The sequence below is a fragment of the Spea bombifrons genome, chromosome 3, assembly GCF_027358695.1.
Source record: "Spea bombifrons isolate aSpeBom1 chromosome 3, aSpeBom1.2.pri, whole genome shotgun sequence".
NCBI classification, from domain to species: Eukaryota; Metazoa; Chordata; class Amphibia; order Anura; family Pelobatidae; genus Spea; species Spea bombifrons.
The window spans coordinates 98157617-98176709 of NC_071089.1; the positions used below are offsets into that span (position 1 = coordinate 98157617).

The following is a 19093-nucleotide window of genomic DNA, read 5'->3' on the forward strand; positions in this document are numbered from 1 at the left end:
TGACCTTAGAGTCCACCTTATCGTTTAAAAGCTTTATATGATATAGTATATGTTATAGTTTGATAAGTCCAAAAATGGCCAGATTTTCCTCCTATTGGTTATATTGATTTTTCTGTGCAGCAGGCACTCTTGAAATGTACTAAATAAGCCTCACAACAACTTTGCATGCAAAAAACACACACTTTGTGCACACAGTATAAAGAACCATGCGTGAATCAGCCTAATGGAAGCAATCACATTCAAATGGAAAGCGATATTCAGAAATCGTTCAACATTCTTCATCTCTAATAGATTTTGGATGACAACAGCTTATTTTTTTATGAAAGTTTATTGACCCCATTAAAGCGCTTGCAGTTCTGAGCACAATGTCGTTACCCAGCCCATCTGGAGGATACAGGTGGAGGTGGCATTTAATCATTCTGTTGAGCACAATCTCAGTGAGTGCACAAAGTATTTTGGGGGGGAAAAGCTGTGCACAGGACAAACCCCTTAAGCAACCTGCCTGTGCCACCTCTGCCCCTGAAAAAGCCTGCCTGTGCCACCTCTGCCCCTGAAACAGCCTGCCTGTGCCGCCTCTGCCCCTTAAGCAGCCTGCCTGTGCCGCCTATGCCCCTGAAGCAGCCTGCCTGTGCCACCTCTACCCCTGAAGCAGCCTGGCTATGTCTCCTCTACCCCTGAAGCAGCCTGTCTCTGCCTCTGAAAATATCTACCTGTGCCACCTCTGACTCTGAAACTACCTGCCTGTGCCACCTCTGCCACTTTAGCAGCCTGTCTTTGCTACCTCTGCCCTCCCACTAAACAGCCTGCCTGTCCTATTTCCATAGGTAGGAAATATATCAGCTGTGACACAGATATATGTATTTTTATGTGGGAACAGCATATAAGAAATCTGTGTTGTTTATTAATGATATACACTGATCAGCCATACCATTATAGCCTAATATTGTGTTTGTATTCATTCTAAGGTGTGCTTAGGTATCTGGCTGCAGACCCTTTAAGTCCTGTAAGTTGCGAAGTGGAGCCTCCGTGGATGGGACTTGTTTGTTCAGCACATCCCGCAGGTGATAGATCACACCTGAGATCTGGGGAATTTGAACTCCTTCAGCACCTTGAACTCATTGTTTAAAAGAGGTCAATGCCATCAGGGAATATTGTGTTCATGAAAGGGTGTACATGGTCTGCAACAATGCATAGGTAGGTGGTACGTGTCAAAGTAACATCCACAAGGTTTCCGAGCAGAACATTGGCCAAAGCATCACTTCTCCCCATTTGTTCTCCAGGTAAGGGACACACCCAGCCATCCATGTGATATAAAAGAAAAAGTGATTTATCAGACCAGACCTCCTTCGTCCATTGCTCTGTGGTCCAGTTCTTATGCTCACGTGCCCACTGGAGGTGCTTTCAGCAGTGGACAGGGGTCAGCATGGGCTCCCTGACTGGTCTGCGCCTACACAGCCCCATGCACAACACACTGCAATGCACTGTGTGTTCTGACACCTTTCTATCAGAACCAGCATTAACTTTTTCAGCAATTTGAGCTAGTAGCTTGTCAGGTGGATTTGACCACACAGGCCAGCCTTTGCCCCCCACGTGCATCAATGAGCCTTGGCTGCCCATGACCCTGTTGCCAGTTCACCGATTTTCATTCCTTGGAACACTTTTGACCCAGTTTTCTAGCCATCACAATTTGGCTCTTGTCAAAGTCGCTCAGATCCTTACGCTTGCCCATTTTTTCTGCTTCCAACACATCAACTTTGAGGTCAAAATGTTTACTTGATGCCTAATATATCCCACCCACTGACCATTGCCATGATAACAAGATTATCAGTGTTAGTATACCTGTTAGTGGTCATAATGTTATGGCTGCTCCGTGTATCTCAGCAGCAGGGTTATTATTAACACTGATGCCCCATGCCCAAGTGCTGTTGTGTGGCATGTGACTATATTGACCAACACTCTGATCCATAGCCTGTCATTAGAAGCAGCAGTGCCAGAAGCCTACGTATGGTTGTCCGAGCACATGCTGCATATCATATTTAACACGTGTAACATTTTGATATTTGGCAATGAGAAATTTGGCAATTTATGTTTACCTTAAATAATGTTGGGTTGGTAATTGGTTGACTCTAAGGGGCATCATCTTAGGGGGTATTGGCAAGGAAAACCTTTATTATTCCCACTGCTTGTTTAGAATAAGTGGTGACTTTTTCAGGCTGACAATCCAGTTGCTTTTACTGAAAACCACTTCTTCTTGGTTGGCAACCGCAAGCTGGAAGACCAGTGCAACAACATTTGGTTCAGAATTTTCTATATAAAATAGGAACTCTACACTGCAAGCACAGCCTATATTCATCCTGGGGAATGATTTGCCTTGATTTTCTCTGCATTTTTCTGGCATCTATAGTTCTCATTTTGAAATTGTTTCCATCCTTTACACTGAAGAATCTCTTGACAGGCATCATTTTAAAGTCTCACCCTGTTATTGACTCTCTACTACCGTGCACATTATATGCACAGAACTCATCAGCTCACCACTGATTTCCCAAGATTCATGTTTTATTGCGGAGAAAATCAAAGGATGACCTATGAACAAACATCAGTGATTTGTCATTAGTTCCCTTATTAAAGGAGCAAATCCAATTATTATACCTGTAGGAGGGTATATTAATTTACATTTTCTATTAAATTTATATCTGATGTAATGCCATGCTCTTCTGAAATTCCCTTTAATGTGATGGATAACATAAGATATTAACATGCAACGCAAAATATCTAGTAGGCAATAAATATATGAGTTGAAGGGAGTGCATTATAAGGGTAGTATCAATGCTGTCTGCCGTTATTACCATTCAATGGTCATTAAATTTAATAATACGTTCAAAGCGAATTAGACACATGACTTCATGAAATGATGATTCTAATCTTCAAAGGCAGGCTCTGTGGCTCTGTGTTTATTTAAGTGAACGACGGCTGCTTTTAAAGAGGGATAAAAGAAACAGCTCCATAACATGTGAAAACAGACATGGTAGGCCGCACTAGAAAAATGATAGAGGGGAGGCAGAGAGTAGAAGAGAAGACATGGGATGGGAGTGCGGACAAGAAAAACAGAAGTGGAGGTAAGGGTGACGAAACTGTGGATGGGTGTGTATTTGTTTAAAAATATTTTGCTTTTTTTTAGATAATCCTCCTTTACTGGGCTGCGTCCTTCCTCTTATATTTTCTCAATGTCACCTTTTGTGGGACATCTACAGCAAGAACAATTATACAAGCCAAGCTTTTCTATTCTTTACCCAGTGTCCATGAAATTAAATCACTTCTCCGTGTTGGAAAAAGGTCTCTTCTGATTTTCTGAATCAAAAGTATGAAAATCTACAACCATCCTGGACTGCTTAAATATTACGGAAGCAAGGAGACACTGCCTTGTGCTGCACTCAGTGGGAGCAAGCCGTTGGCAACGCACGTTGGCTATCCGGAGCGGCTACAATACCGTCTGCACAATATTCAAATGTTATGTGTGCTTGTATATCCATACATTATGCAAAGCTATACTCTCTTTCAAACATGCATTAATACTTCTCTGGGAAGCAAAACATGATGACATATCCATTCTTCCCCTCAATTTCTTGTAGTAACTTTCAGTTCCCAAGCTTCAAATATGTGTATATTTACATTAATTTGGAGACAATTAGCTCTTTGGAATTGTTAGAACTCAGTCTAGAATTAGAATTCAGATTAAAATAATCTACAAAAATAATTCTTTCTGAGGCGTAATGGATGGGGGTTGCCATTTACTTTGCTTGTATATAGGTGACGCAACAATCCAAACGACTTACTGTGTAAAGGCAGATGACAAAACCAGGGTGCTACAGATGTCATAATTACTCAATTTGTAACAGTTTGATAGTAGATGACAACATGCCCTACAATTCTAAAATGTTCCAAATCAAATAGCATATCTCTTCCACATGGTCTATATCTATTGTAATGCCCATGTGGTGCAGTGTATACGGTGAAATATAGACTTAATAAACATAAAGGTATAATCGATTGTGAACAATGTTGTTTGGGTATTTAGGATAATGTTTCAGCCTTAAGAGTTATGGGTATTGATCATGTTCCAGTTGCACAAAATGTTATTGATAAGGTATCTATGATATTGAGAAGTAAGGCAGAACGGGTATGGTTGCACATGCAGTTTTATTATTTAATTAGGTTAGAATCTAACCCAGTCCATTCAGACCTATCTGTGGTTTATCCTTTCATAGAAGAACGTATTCTTCAATTTTTCAGGTAGCTTCTTGCTATTATTCACTAAAATATTGCTGAACAAGCATAGTGTCATTTGTAGAACGCGTGTTCTGTTTCTCATATAATTAACCTTAATCTTTATCTTTCTTCTGATGATGATGATTAATTAGATTCTGTTTATTAGGACTTCATGATGGGATTTTTCATTGCAATACTAATGAGCTTTAATTTATTATTTTAATTAAATGCATCATGTATAACATATATACCGTATTGGCTCGAATATAGGCCGCACTTCCCCCCCACACTTTAAGTCTTTAAAGTGGGGGTGCGGCCTATATTCGGGGTCTAGCGCCCGATGCCTGGGACATGCAGTTCCTGGCGCCGGGCAGGCAGCAGGGTTAGGATACAGATCCTCCGCAGCGGTGCAGGGGACCTGCATCCTATCCTACTCTCTGATACGCTCAGACAGCCTCCCCTGCCAGCACTTCCCACGGGGGGAGTGCTGGCACGGGAGATTGTCTAAGCGCATCGTGCAGACGTTCACCGCCGGTGAACGTCCGCACGATGCATTTTACCTCTGCCCCCAAGACTTACCAGAGCAGACTCCCGGGTGTCTTGCGGGGCCGGCGGGGGCACCTACGCAATACGCGTATACAACTTCCGGTGCCGGCACATCCGCCGAGTCCCGGCACCGGAAGTTGTATACGCGTATTGCGTAGATGTCCCCGCCGGCCCGGCAAGACACTCGGAAGTCTGCTCTGGTAAGTCGGGGGGGGGGGGCAGAGTGGCAGCATATCTCAGGGGGGAAGAGGAGGAGGAGGGCAGAGTGGCAGCATATCTCGGGGGGGAAGAGGAGGAGGAGGGCAGAGTGGCAGCATATCTCGGGGGGGAGGAGGAGGAGGACAGTGGTAGCATATCTCGGGGGGGAGGAGGAGGAGGAGGACAGTGGCAGCATATCTCGCGGGGGGACAGAGTGGCAGCATATCTTGGGGGGGGACAGCATGTCTATTAAAAAAAAAATTCTTTAAAAAAGCACCAAACTTTTAGGGTGCGGCCTATATAAGGGGGCGGCCTATAGCCGAGCCAATACGGTATATATATATATATATATATATATATATATATATATATATAGATATAGTGTTTATATATATGACTTAGTATTATAGTATTATAGAATTTTAGAACACAATTAAGGTGTTATGATATACCTGGAGATGGCATGATGAGATGTATGGGATGGATGTATCATTACAAACATTAAAAACAGAAAATAATATTATCTGACATATGTTATCCGTGCCTCCCTGAATTCCATATGCTTACTTAACATTGTTTTGATAACATTGTGTCATTACAAACCACAGTGGATTTTATTACACTGCTTGCCTTCTGCGATCAAAGTAATACTGACGTGCACTCGGTTTTTTGGTAATGGATAATACCTCGCGTTTCGCAATCATTCAAATATATTTTTGTATTCACCAAAGCTGCTAAACTTTTGATATTGAATTAAACAGCAACTGACAGGCACTGCTAGACAAAGGGAATCAATACTAACAAAATGCTCCGCTGGAACTTTAAATGAAAGATATTTTTAAATCAAATGCTGAGGGAAAGTCTATAACTCCCTATCTTTTTGATGGTCAGCCTGGCGTTGGTCTCTGATGTTCTGTCTAATTGTAAAGAAGCACGAGGTGAGAAAAGTGATGCTGATGCTGCTTTAGGCTTCCTGTGTCACAACAGCTTTGTAATAACACTATCATGGTACTACATCACAGGTCGTTTATTCATCAAATCTGCTTCCCGAATGCACTTGGGCCATCATGTGTATTTTAACCCCTTAATGACAAAGCCCGTACTCAAAATGCATTGATTTCAATGGGTTTAGGGACCAGCCATTGTCCTTAAGGGGTTAATGCAATCAAGGACATATGCAGTTGCCCCTTTCCCAACTCCCCAGCTATATTTGCCGTGCAGAAGATATGTTCGGCTAAACGAGACATGGTTCTTCCATTGATTTCAATGGAAGCATTTTCCTGCCACTGATTGGCTGCTTCAAGAATCAGCATGGAGGAAGCTGGGAGCTGCAGCTTCTACTAAATGGTAGGTACTCTATTTTTTAACCATTTTTAAGAATGCATTTTTAAAATAGTTAGAAGGTATTTTAATATGCATTCTTTGTTCAAATGACTGCCTTTATCATGTGTGGTATGTAAAGGAGTATTTTTGGCCGTTTCAAAATGACTTTTAGAGGGTCTCTTTAATGTATTCTTCATTTTGTAAAGCTGCTCCTCGCCTTTGGTGTAGACAGATGCTTCTGGAAGGCGACTTCAGTACAGGAAACTAATTGTTATGTTAGTTTTGCCACATTTTGCCATTGTTCACTTTGGTAGAATAATACCTTAAATTTAATTTATTTCATTAATTTGACATATTATAAATAAGTACAGTAACAAATACACCTAAATATAATAGTCAAGCTACCTTGAGAGTATTACAGATGAAAGCTGCTAATTATATACCCCCCAGCTGGAACAATTTACATCAATATGATATTTATAAACTTGCAGAGATCTGCACCTAATTAGCGGGATGTGTCTGCTGTATCTATTTCTTACCTGCAATTCTAGTGATCTGCAAGAATTTTTAATTGAAAACCATAACCTCTTCACAATATGTTCAATATTATCTCTGACATGTTGGCATAAAAACATGAAAAAGGCTGTTGCCGTATAAAAAGATATCGTGGCATTTTTGTTACCCGATGCCATTGATTTAAGTAATTGGGGGAATGAGATTTGATATCATATCCTGATGGATTGGATGTAAGTCCAAATCGTTATGTTATGCACTACTTGCTTACCCATTTTACAGCACTGCATACTATCATGGCACTGTGCCATTGTGGTATTTAAATGTTTCAATAATAATATTAATAATAATATTAGAGCCAGACAAGACTACTGTGCCATTGTATATATATATATATATATATATATATATATATATATACAGAGAGAGAGAGAGAGAGAGAGAGAGAGACCCCCCCTACAACTGTTGGCTTCTAAAACTACTCTTCCATGATATGCTACCAACTTGCAATGCATTTTTCCACTTACAGCTAAGTCCTGACTACCTTGCCAAGGCCATTGGTGTTTTAAAAAAGGATAGGGTGCTAGAGTTAGCAAAGACATACATATTCTTTCTGTATACAAGGCACAAGAGAGCGTGGGGTAGGGAAGTTAAATGATCTCATTAATACAATAGTTATTGGAACAAGGTTGACTCTCCCTTTATATTAGAATGCTTATATATTGCATCTGGAGGGGCAGCAATGTGTATAATGTATTCCAAATGATTTTTTTCCCATAAAAGTCCCTTTTCTAGAGTATATTGATCCATTTTATGCCGTATGGTGCTTTTCTATATGCCGACCATGAATTCTGTGTGATGATGGATACCAGTCTTTGGCAAAGTGCTCCATTACAATATGTAATCTCAGAATGTATTCAATTCCGCCAGTATATAAATGACACATACCAATAGACCACACAAGTTTTGAGCCATCATTACTCCCGTCCTATACATAGAGTGGATAACATGACAGATTGAGTTTTAGGGATCTTAAATTCCAATACACTAATATTCACTAGGAAGGAGTCAGAGAAATACTGCGGATGTGTAATAAGAATATGTGCACTAGAACAATACGTTAAAGTTAAATGGCAGGTAAGAATTTGTCCAAAACTAAAAGAAATGTGCAATGTGCAATATTGTGTGTTATTTGAGAAAAATCTCTCAGTTTACACAAGCCCTGCTCAATCTGTCACAATCTCCAAGCCCTGGACACTTGTTTGTTAAGCGTGCAATAAAAACTGGTTTAAAGGTACATTACTGTGATGATAACGGCTGTGAAGTTAACACAGATAAATGCAACAGATTCCGTGTGTTAACCCAAGGCAGGGCAAGTGAACTTCTAAACTCCCATCAATCGTATCCACAGCGCCTCACCTGTCCCCATGTATCCCCCCTAAAAATATTTACTAACTGCAGAAGTTTCTATAGACATGGACTTGAATGTATAGGGAAATGATCACTGATTCTATAGTATTAAATAGTTAATATCTATCAGCCCTAAAGATATGTACTTTGAAAGTGAAGGGGGGGGAGCTGCCCGATGCTGTCGGTAGATGGCAGTAGAGAGCCTTTCCGAGGGATTTAAATCGCCAGCAGACAAAAGAGGAACAAGAAATAGCAGCAGAGAGCTGAGAATTACTGGAATCACCAGCAAGGCAGAGTAAGAGGACAGGGAGAGAGCCTGAGACAGTGATCCCCTGTCACTCCTAGCACAGGGATAATATTCCAGGAGCTGGAGAAGGAGGTGCAGCACAACACTCTCTCCCAAGGACCTGAGAGATCAGCAGCCTGCCTGGCTCTGTATTCTAGCATCTCCAGGAGCAGATACATAAGGTTCCATCCTGCTTTCCCCAACAATGACAAGGATGACAATTCAGTGGGTGACAGCTCTTTTCTTTCTGGGTGTTGGCTGCAGTGTCCTCGCCACTAAAGGTAAGAGATCATCTAGAAGAAGAAGAAAACTGAGCCTGAACTGAGCTGTCTTTGAGTTTGTTGTGTAATGTGTTGTGAGCGATGCAAGCATCTTAAAGCGACCTTATCTCCTGCATTACATCCTTTGAAAATGAAACACTCTCCAGTCTCTAAAGCACTTTTGGGAAGTGGCTCCGCCTGATCCCTTAAAGCTCATCCTGATCCCCTAAAGCTTTTTTTTTTTTTGCAACTAATACCAGCTTCATGCACCTGTTCTCAAGGTAGATTTCAGATTGCAAGGTCTTAATGTGTTTTGTTTTTTGGGCAGATGTGAAGCTCAGAATTAAAATCAGATGGTTTTACAGGGCATTTTATTGCTTGTTATTCGTACTTTTAACACAGATCCAGCAAAGGCGCTGCATTTGGTTAGAGACAAAACCCATCTCCTGCTTACTAAAAAACTTACAGACCACCTTGTCTGTCCACTTCATCCCTTCCTTATAATATCTTCAAGAATTGTACTGCAAACTATTTTCCTATCATCATCATCCACCTGAGAACTAGGGTATATGTGTATTACATGGTCAACATGCAGTCAACATTCCCAATTTAAGACATGGATGTATTTTGGGGTAATTCTGTTATTCTTCTGGCTTTTGTCATGTGCTTGTATAGATCTCACCTTAAGTCTAGCACAGCATATACTGTGTATATTGGACCAAACCTTTACATTGTAGCATGCACTGCTCTTCTAACATCCTAAATTCAAGACGTGTTGTCATCCATCAGTACCTAAGTAGGGTAAGGCACCTTTTTAAGGGTCCAGCATTCCCACTTAACAATTAATTGCTGTTTTCACTCCATTGCACCTTGTAGCCATTAGATCTGGATTGGTTTCTTTATTGTCGATTTGTTTAGTAACCCATTGCAGCAGTTTGTCTGTTCTTGGATATAATAAGCGAAGCACAAAGTCTCTAAATGACTTTTAATGAATCTGTTATTGTGATTCTTAAGAGATGTTCCAGGATCAAGGACTGGAATGACATACCTGTGTATATTCAATATACTGTACACAGCTTCTATTCCATACTTAGCAGACACTATACATTCATGGCTGTTGTCTAAATACAGAAAGTGGCAAATATAATATGTTTGTGTTAAAAGAGCCATATCTTCATATGAATTATACATAATTCACATTCATAAGTACCCAATATGTATCTTTACACACACACACACACATATATATATATATATATATATATATTTATATAGATCCATGACTACTTGTAGTTGTTACATCATCATTAAATGTTATACTTTCCTATTTTGTAAAAGTTCTCATTTAATTTTCCTTCAACTGATTTGTAGAAAAAAAATATAATTGTGCAATATTTCAAATTTGCCTATATTGGGAAAAAGTTAAAATTCTACATCCCTTGTTCATTTTAATATCAATGTGTCTTTTTATTTGTTTTGTTTATGCCTTGAATATAATACAGATCACTCAAATTCAGTTTTATTCAATCCATTTTTAGTGCTTAATCAAGTGCAAATAGACACAAATGTTTCCTACATTTGTTGAGTGAACTGTTGGGAGTGATTGCCAAGTGTCCCAAGTTATCAAGCAGAGTCCCTGTGTTGCATTGACCTAACTATTCTGATAGGAGACTTTGCATGTAACCCCATCTCCTATCTATACCGCTGCACACCAAGGGGGTATGTTAAAGTTGTGCCAACATGGAGTTTTATACCGACAATAACTATCTCTAAATGTTATGTTGTTCTACAGTTTATGGTAGGAGGTAAAGTGTGATAGATAACACACACTTTAGTGTATGGGCTTTAAAACAAAATGGAATGGTTCCTGACGGTGGAGAGAAATCTCTCCAATTTGTCACACATTAATGCATTTCAGGCTATGAGCTTCATAGGGAAGGATTAAAAGACTGAAACATCACATTGCAGTTCATCATGTCCATGTATGTGATTTCATGTAGCGTTCCGCTGCTCAGCATAACATGAACAGGAAGATTCGCTGTCAATCTTTGATTCACATATTAAAATGTGGTTACAAAATACTATTAATCACGTTTTTAAATACATTGTTTCTGTAATATTGTAAACAGTTGAAATTGACGGGACTGTGTCTTTTGAATCTGTATACAACTAGAAAAGAAATGTTATTCTTGAAAAGTACATAAACTAGGTACATGCGTAAATGCTCAAAGTGGTTTAACACTGAGTACTTTGGAAGCCATTGTACTCCTTCTCAAAAGGGGGTTAATCAGACCCCATTAGAGGCAACATTTGGTGAACTTGTACACAGAGCATGTTATTCAGCTAAGATTTGTAGATTTCATATTTGAAAATGAAATGTTTTAAATCAACTACCAAAATGGTTAATAAAGGATCAATGTGTTACATTTAATCTCCTTCTGTGTAGAGACTTCAATTTGTGTGAACTTACAGTATATCCCAAAAATGACATGTTTCCTATTGGCTGAATCACCTTTTGATCTATGCTTTGGGCTTGAAAATGCAGAGTTTTAAAGATATTTACTCCTAATTTAAAAAATAAATATTCTCATTCAGGGTGTTACATTGCACATGCACAACTCCATAATATGCAATAATGCATTATATTGTGGGGTTGCAGACACTGCATTGCTGGTAAACATGCTTTTATGGCACTGGGTTTTACCGTATATTAAATTTGTAATGTAATGGAAACAATACTGGAAAAGGATAAGCTACATCTGTATATTTTGTGTATGTCAGGTGTACTTTAAGATGTCTGCACTATGCTGCTAAACCATCATTCTGCATAGTGTCTGCAGATCGCCTGTTACTTTGCCAAAATAAACTGTGCATTTACTGTGAAAACAACCTTTTATGTCCCTGTTTCTTTAAACAGATGTTCTTCTAACATCATTCTTACCTATGAATAGTCCCACTAAGAATCATATGTTGACTTACATTTATTGGTGGCAACGTCTCATGGTCTGGTCAGTGCAAAATGCAAAATTGATTCACTCTTCATGCTCCCAAAAATTTGTGGCATTCTGTCCCTAAGTTTAACTTCTGAAATCTCTGGGCTGCGTGGCTAACATTGAACTTGAAGACTGTCCCCCGCCAAAATTTCAATGACTGTCAGCCATGCTGCAATGTATTTTGCTCAAAGTTGCTCAGAATTAAGAGGGTTTTTTTTCCGGAACTAAATTCTGAAATCTCTGTTTACTTGACTTTCCATCCATTTTTATCCATGGTGAATACACAGTAATAATACCTATTTACAAAAAAAACTAAAGTGTGTTCCATTGTTCAGTGCCTGGCATGACGATGGATGTGCCACAGATGCCTGGCATTCTCTTGTAGGACAAATCATTCACTTGAGATTTGTGAGCCGCATGGATGCATTATAGGAGTATTCTACCTCTACCATTAAAAAATACAAACTTTCCGTTTGGGATAAAACTAGATACAAAGTCTGGCTACAACTACTACTGCATGGGGCTTGCTGGCAGCTGCGGGAGAATGGCCAAGGGCTCATACACTTGCATAGACCCCATACCTTGATTTTTCTAGACAAAGTACAGTTTTTGTTATTTAAAAGTGCTGACATTGGCTCTCAATGTCCTGAGTCCTGAGGTATTATTTAGTTGCATAGCGTGCAGGTCGTTGACCACGCCAGTACCAGATGCAGGCCTTAAAATGAAAGAAAATAACACAATTCTCTCAATATATCTAATTATATTCAATTAAAAAACAGTATATTAACTAAAGACCCTACAGGCATGTTTCATGTGAACTGTGAATAATCCATTAAATGTGTATCTGTTAACCTGAAATGTCATTGATTTGCTCAACAGGTAGTAGGATTACCCATATCACCCATTCTTCTCCCTGTTTTGTGGTCTACCTTCCCTAAAGCCACCAGCCAGACACCCCTGAGGAAACTGGTATAGGCACTACACATAATTATAACTTGACAAAGCCCACAGTTGTATAAATCCCCAACTATAAACAAGGTATAAATCGGAGGAATTCTATGCTATGAGTTAAGGCGATAGCATATCTTGCAAATCTAATATAAACAGCTTCAGTGAAGTCTCATAGTTTATAACTCTGTAGCAGCAGATGTGTTAAAAGTTGTAAGTATTTTGTCTATAAAAGGAGGCATTTGGTAATTCATGTGTTATCAGATGCAACTGACCATAGGCCACATCAGGCCAATGGATAATTGGCTGATGTGCCAGTGATTTTCCATTGTACAGAATAACTTGGCAAACCCGATCAATTATACACTTGGTACTGAAAACTTGCATTTGTCAGGAGCTCTTCAATGCATAATCAGGTTTTGTATCCTAAATTGTTCGTGCGAATTTCCTTGGAAGTGTTCTATGTAAAATCCTATGTCTTTTAAAATAAAATGAATATATCGCAATACAACATAAAGGATGATACTTCACCTGTATCGATACAACTGCTTATTTTTCTATTTTCTTTCATATCTTTTGCTTGCAATTCCACTTATCGCCAGTAGGGTTTAAGCATAGCTGCTTTCATTCTGTGCTGCTTGCTTTGTCTTTCTGCACAATCCCATTTATTGAATGTATATTTCCGAAATCTGGGTAGAATGCATTGAGTGTTTTTGTCTGCCAAATATTTTAAGCAGCTATATTACTAAACCATTAGTAGCCCTCCCCTGCTGTTACAAAGTAATGAAATGAATTGTATTATTGCCTATGAAAACTACTATATACTGCAGTTCTTTAAAATATAATTTTCATTTTAGATTGTATATATATATATATATATATATATATATATATATATATATAAATGCACATTACTATAAAAATCCATAGGTGAACTTTCATCTTAAGTGTCCTATTTGTGAGCGTATGCCCCATTTTTCCATCTTAAGAAACCTTTAGCCAGGCTCTGTTTCTTACACAGTAAGCGCCATTCCCCAGCCAATAAGTGGCACACGTGTCATGCCTGGGAACTAGCAATTAGATACAGGGTCATGGCCCCTTAGAAATAATATAGAGTTTGGCAAGCTCTACAGAAGGTGAAGAGCAACATTCTGTGCTTTCAGGTTTTGTGATATGATATTTACAGGTTAGCATTTTGTGTGGGTGACGAGTGCAAACAAGCCACTTGCCAGTTACTAATTTTGTTCACACAATAAAAAATATATACAACTTTGGAGGTCATAGATTTTTTTCTGTTTATTGTAAAATCTGATTTCAAGAAGCAGTAAATATACAGATTTTGGGATGTGTTTGAAACACTAACCAAATTCTACATTGTATTTTTTAATAAAATGTGAATATACTGAAGATAATAAGATATGAAGTAAGAGAACCCTGCTGAGATTGATTGGCTGATTTGTGGATCCACCATGAATCTCTCTGAAAATAAAATACTATGCAGACAAAACTATACAAGCCACTGAAAAATCATTGCTTTGTCTAAAATGCAAAAAAATGCATTTCCTTACCTTGTGACTGATACATAAAATGTATGTGTCTATATATTAAGGTTCCTTTTTGAGGCCATTATCTACATATGTTTGTATGTGTTCACCATGTAGCACGTTGCCCTAGTTTTGTCTTCATAAATAAACAATATTAAGCAACTAGGAATGAAATTGTGGGCAATGAACACAATATCCAGTATAGTTACTATACTATCATACTGTGCTTATGAGCTAAGGACCAAAGAACTTTGTGATGCCATATCAAATCCAGCTTTTAATTCTATTCTCTATAGCGGTGTGTCTTACTGAGCACTACAACCCTAAACGTAAGAGCATGTTAGAGTCCAGACGCTCCTTGGGAGGTAAGGACTTGGCAAAGTGACAGAAGACGACTAAGCCACTGAAACCTCTCAATGATTTGTTCATGACCCCTAGCACTAGCATTTACAGTTTTGCTCCTTCAATAAGGTTTAAATGATCTTTACAAAGACCATTTCTACAAGGGCACATGTGTTGAAGGATTTGCACCTCCGTTAGGAAACCCACTTGAGTGTTACAGCATGGTCCACGTATCTTGTATGGGTAGATCTTGCTGCCCCATCACACTTCATCCATGTTATGTATTTCAAGACTGTCCACAGTTCAGGCACCAATCACATTTAAGCTTCCAGTGATACCATAAATCTGTTGCCGGTGGTTCTGAAAATCAGGACCCTGCTCAGGACAGTTGGCTTATATTACCCCTGCTGTTGGGTCAATTCTCCCCAAGACAGAACTTTTAGCTACTATGGATTTGGCATGAGCAGAATAATAACCAGGTAGTTAGCCAAATTTTATACCTAATGTTTCTCCCTAACCCACCCACTATATATGAAAATGTAGGAGCTTTCATACCAACTAGCTAATATCATTTTATTATTTATCAGGAGGCCTTTCAGCCTTGATAATAAAATGAAACTCCTGTACAAGTAAACATGCCATTAAGCTTTATATGCCAAATGAAAAACAGCGCTCTTCTTGCATGAGACAGTATTTAGCCTCGCACAGTGGAGCTCATCTCTGCCCTTAAATTACTGTTGGTCCCCTAGGAGGAAACTTGATTATTCAGCCTGACACTTGTTTGTTGCTTAGCAAAGTTTGCTGCGTTTCCCAGTGGCGGAAGAGTTAATACTTTGCCGTTGATGTCAACATGCTAAATGTTTACGAAGGCATCATACTCTCTATCTAACGATCAGTAACCACTAACCATCCTGGGAATAGCTGTGTTCTTGCTTCAAAAAAGCTCTTGCTGGCTACAGATTGTTTTTAAAGTCGCTTCACCTCCCACGCTGTTTAAAGAGTTATTGTTTTGTGAATAGATACATTTGAGTGTTTTCGGTACGCTTTCTTACATGAATGGAACAAAGATCCAGTGAACCCTGGTGCTTCAAAGTCTGCATTAGAACGTGAATTTGTAGATGTGAGGAGGTTCTGCAGTGCAAGAGGGCATAGCATTTTTTTATTGAAATAATGAAACAAACCGATCTTCAAAGGTGATGTTCCCACTAGACATTTCTCCAACTTTACTAAATGCTTAAGTTATGTACAACTCTCGTATACATGAGTAATTCTTGTTTTAAAACAATGTACCATTTTACTGGTTTCTAGCTTAAAACCATTTCACCAGGGCTGCCTAATGTGTACCCTCTGGCCGCCTGCCAATTTCTGGCATCACAGAAGGACCATCATCTTAAAGGTCTTCTCGTTCAAAGGGGACTGTAATACATAGAATGGATTCTAAGCAACCCTAGTATCTAAATAAACATTTTTAATTTTAAGAGACTGGGCGCATAAAGAACAGGCTTATTTTATTTCTTTTTACATGATAAAGCACAGATCTGGTGACATTTTATGAGGCACCCTAGGTGGAACCTTTAACATATGTTCACGAATTTGGAGCTTCCTATCCTATGAACAACTCAAATGCAATAAGAGTCTATCTCATGGAGCATCACTATTGTTGAATATATTAAAGAGGAACTGTCACACTTGAGATAAAACTATAATTGAAATCAGCCCTGAAACCATCTATCTCTATTTTTATTTAATGTTTCAGTTTTAAAATACTGATTTATATTGTACGTCTCTAGCATTCACAAAAAGGCATAGCCAGGACATTTCATGCACGTTTTCTTGCAGTATGGGGAATTCAAACATGCATTGCTAAGGCAAATGGCCGTCCTGAATCTAAGACAAGGCCAAGAACCGATTAAGGTTTGAGTCTTAACATCAAGAAACATTTGTCAGAATGGTTCTAATTTTTTTATTTAACATGAGGGCTACTAAGTCAGTTTTCAGAAAAACTTTGCTGGGCCAGACTGGCCAACCCAACTATCCACAAACCTCCCCACCAGACCCAGCTAAGCCAGGCTCTTGAATCCCCTTCCTAGACAACATACACAGGTCTAGGCAGCAAATACCTCACTTAGTATTAGAATATTATTTTTAGCACCTCTCTTCGCCCTTGTAGAACAAGGGAGCTTCCCCAACCCTCAACAGACTCCTCAAACTGTTGCAGGCTTCATCAATATATGACATGGACTTCCAGTCTGTTCAAAACAAAGTGTGATGGAGCATTGGGCTACCTTGTTCTCTAGTTGCCCCACCTCAGGGACCCATATGTATGATCTGTGCAGCACTTGTGCACTAAATCCACCCAAAATACCTCTCTTTGGCTTTACAGTGTTACAGTAGGTTTGGAGGATTGGGTTTAAACTCCCTTTACCATTTTCTATAGTATGGCCTCTTCTAGACATAAGATGGCTGAGTTATTGGTAGAGGCCCTCAAGAGTCATGTTTTAATGAACTGATCACTGGTTTACCAAATTTGTTAAAATGCAAGGTACACAAAAAAAACCCCCAATACTTTTTAGCTTTTAATAAGGCCAAGTGCTTAAACTGATCAAACATATGTTGATCTGTCTTTTTATTCTAAGTAAACAAATGATCAGCATGGATAGGAAGGAGAAGACCGAGACACTGTGATAATAATTAGATCCCTTGGGATGTTATGGTGTATCAAGTCTCACATGGTAAATTAGCTGTGTCTTCCTGTTTTTATGATATTGGCATAATGCTATGTAGACATATGCATTGCACAGCCTCTAGCATTGTTACAGCAAGAGATGTCCGGGCTCTCTTATCACGCTATTGGAATATTATTACAAGGCATGCATATGATGTATGAATGTAATACATGCAGAAGAAATAAAGCATTGCACGAGAGACCTGATATGGCAATTGCATTTATTGCATTTATAGAGAGAACTCATTTCTTAGACTTATTTGTATGTCAACAGTCCCATGATCAGATGATCCTCCTTTACCAAGGAAACATTTTTACCTAAAGCTGACATCTGTCAAAAAACTTTAAGCTTTTGACACTTAGTATTTTTTTTTTCCGTATATAGTAACTATGTGTGCTTCACAGCCACTAACTTTCAGCGGTCACTGAGCTGCATGGTGACCTACCTATTGGCTTCTTGCTAGCGTTGGTCATCCATCAGTGTCAGGCATCTGTGGGGCCGTGTATATTTGTTTGCGCATGTGCACAGTCAATGGGAGTTTGTAGGCTAACGTATTTACCACTTGAAAGCTTTTAACAGTACATTTTTAACAGTAAATAGACTGGAAAATGGGGAGTTTGACTCGTGCTTTAAAATCTATACATTATTGTAGTGTTGAAGCATGTAATAATGATTTGTTAGTAAAGAGAAATAAAAAAAAGCATTGCCAAACACTAATTACATCTACCATGCAAGCCTAAAGACTTGTTTTTCCCACAGAAATCAGTTTTACAACGAACATCTCTCCCTCAGAGCTCTTGTCTGCTGTGTAGACAGCTTTTAAACAAATCCCGGGATAGAGGGGCAGAAGCCAGACCACCAGAAATCTCAGTGAGTAAAGTGACCATATTCTTTTCCAGGACACGTATCATTTTTACATGCTACTGACAATTGCCTGTAAAGTGTAACCCTGCAGTATGTGGGATGTATAAACTCACAGAAATGAATCAATTAATTAACTGACCACGACAGGGATCCGGTGTGAGTTACAATGATTAAGTCATTGATTCCTTTCTGTGGAAATATACTGTGCTATTTGGTGTGTACTAGTCATTAAAAATGACGTGGCAAGCCCGCTGCTAGGTAGTAAGAAACACCGCCATATCAATGAAATGCTGAATAAACTCTTTTATGCACATGAGAGTGAAGCAGAATAAGACGGGGTGTGATTGCGTAAGATCTGTATATAAGTATTGCGAGGAAAGAAGCTTTTTGTTTAGACGAATGTCTCTGAGTAGCAATAGAGAGACTATGACTCTATTCCCTATGACTGTTGGTCACTGTTAGTACAGATTGCGTGTCCTCTGCTTACTTCCCACTAGAGGGCAGTTTAGAACAATGATCGGTACATCCCTACTCTTAATGTACACACGTCAAAAGTGGCTGCTGTGCCCGCTACGGCATGTTCCCAAAATAGAGCAGAAGCCAAAAAGCAAAAAATACAAAACTGCTATCTTTCCATTTTTACTGAAACTCATAAACAGGCTCGATGTAGCACGTTCTGGTTCTTCGGTTTCGTCTGTTCTTTTCACATCGCTTTGTACATTAAATCAAAATACTGAGTACTTGATGGGATACGTCAGATCACTCACCTGAGCACATTGCTTAAGCATACACCAACACGCTTCTATTATTCCCAACTAAACATGACTTCTATGATAGATGGGAACTATCCAACTTTATATTCTTTTCAGTGAAC

At 39.0% G+C, this 19093-nt stretch overlaps 1 protein-coding gene across 1 annotated transcript in view; it reads left to right on the top strand.

The window, feature by feature from the left end:
* Window positions 1-8687: 8687 nt before the first annotated feature.
* The window catches only part of CLSTN2 (calsyntenin 2), a 329838-nt gene continuing 319432 nt past the window's right edge, over window positions 8688-19093 (top strand). Inside the window, exon 1 of the mRNA XM_053460671.1 lies at window positions 8688-8823. Coding sequence (XP_053316646.1) covers window positions 8748-8823 — 76 coding nt within the window. The 5' untranslated portion in view covers window positions 8688-8747. The remainder of the gene's footprint in view (window positions 8824-19093) is intronic.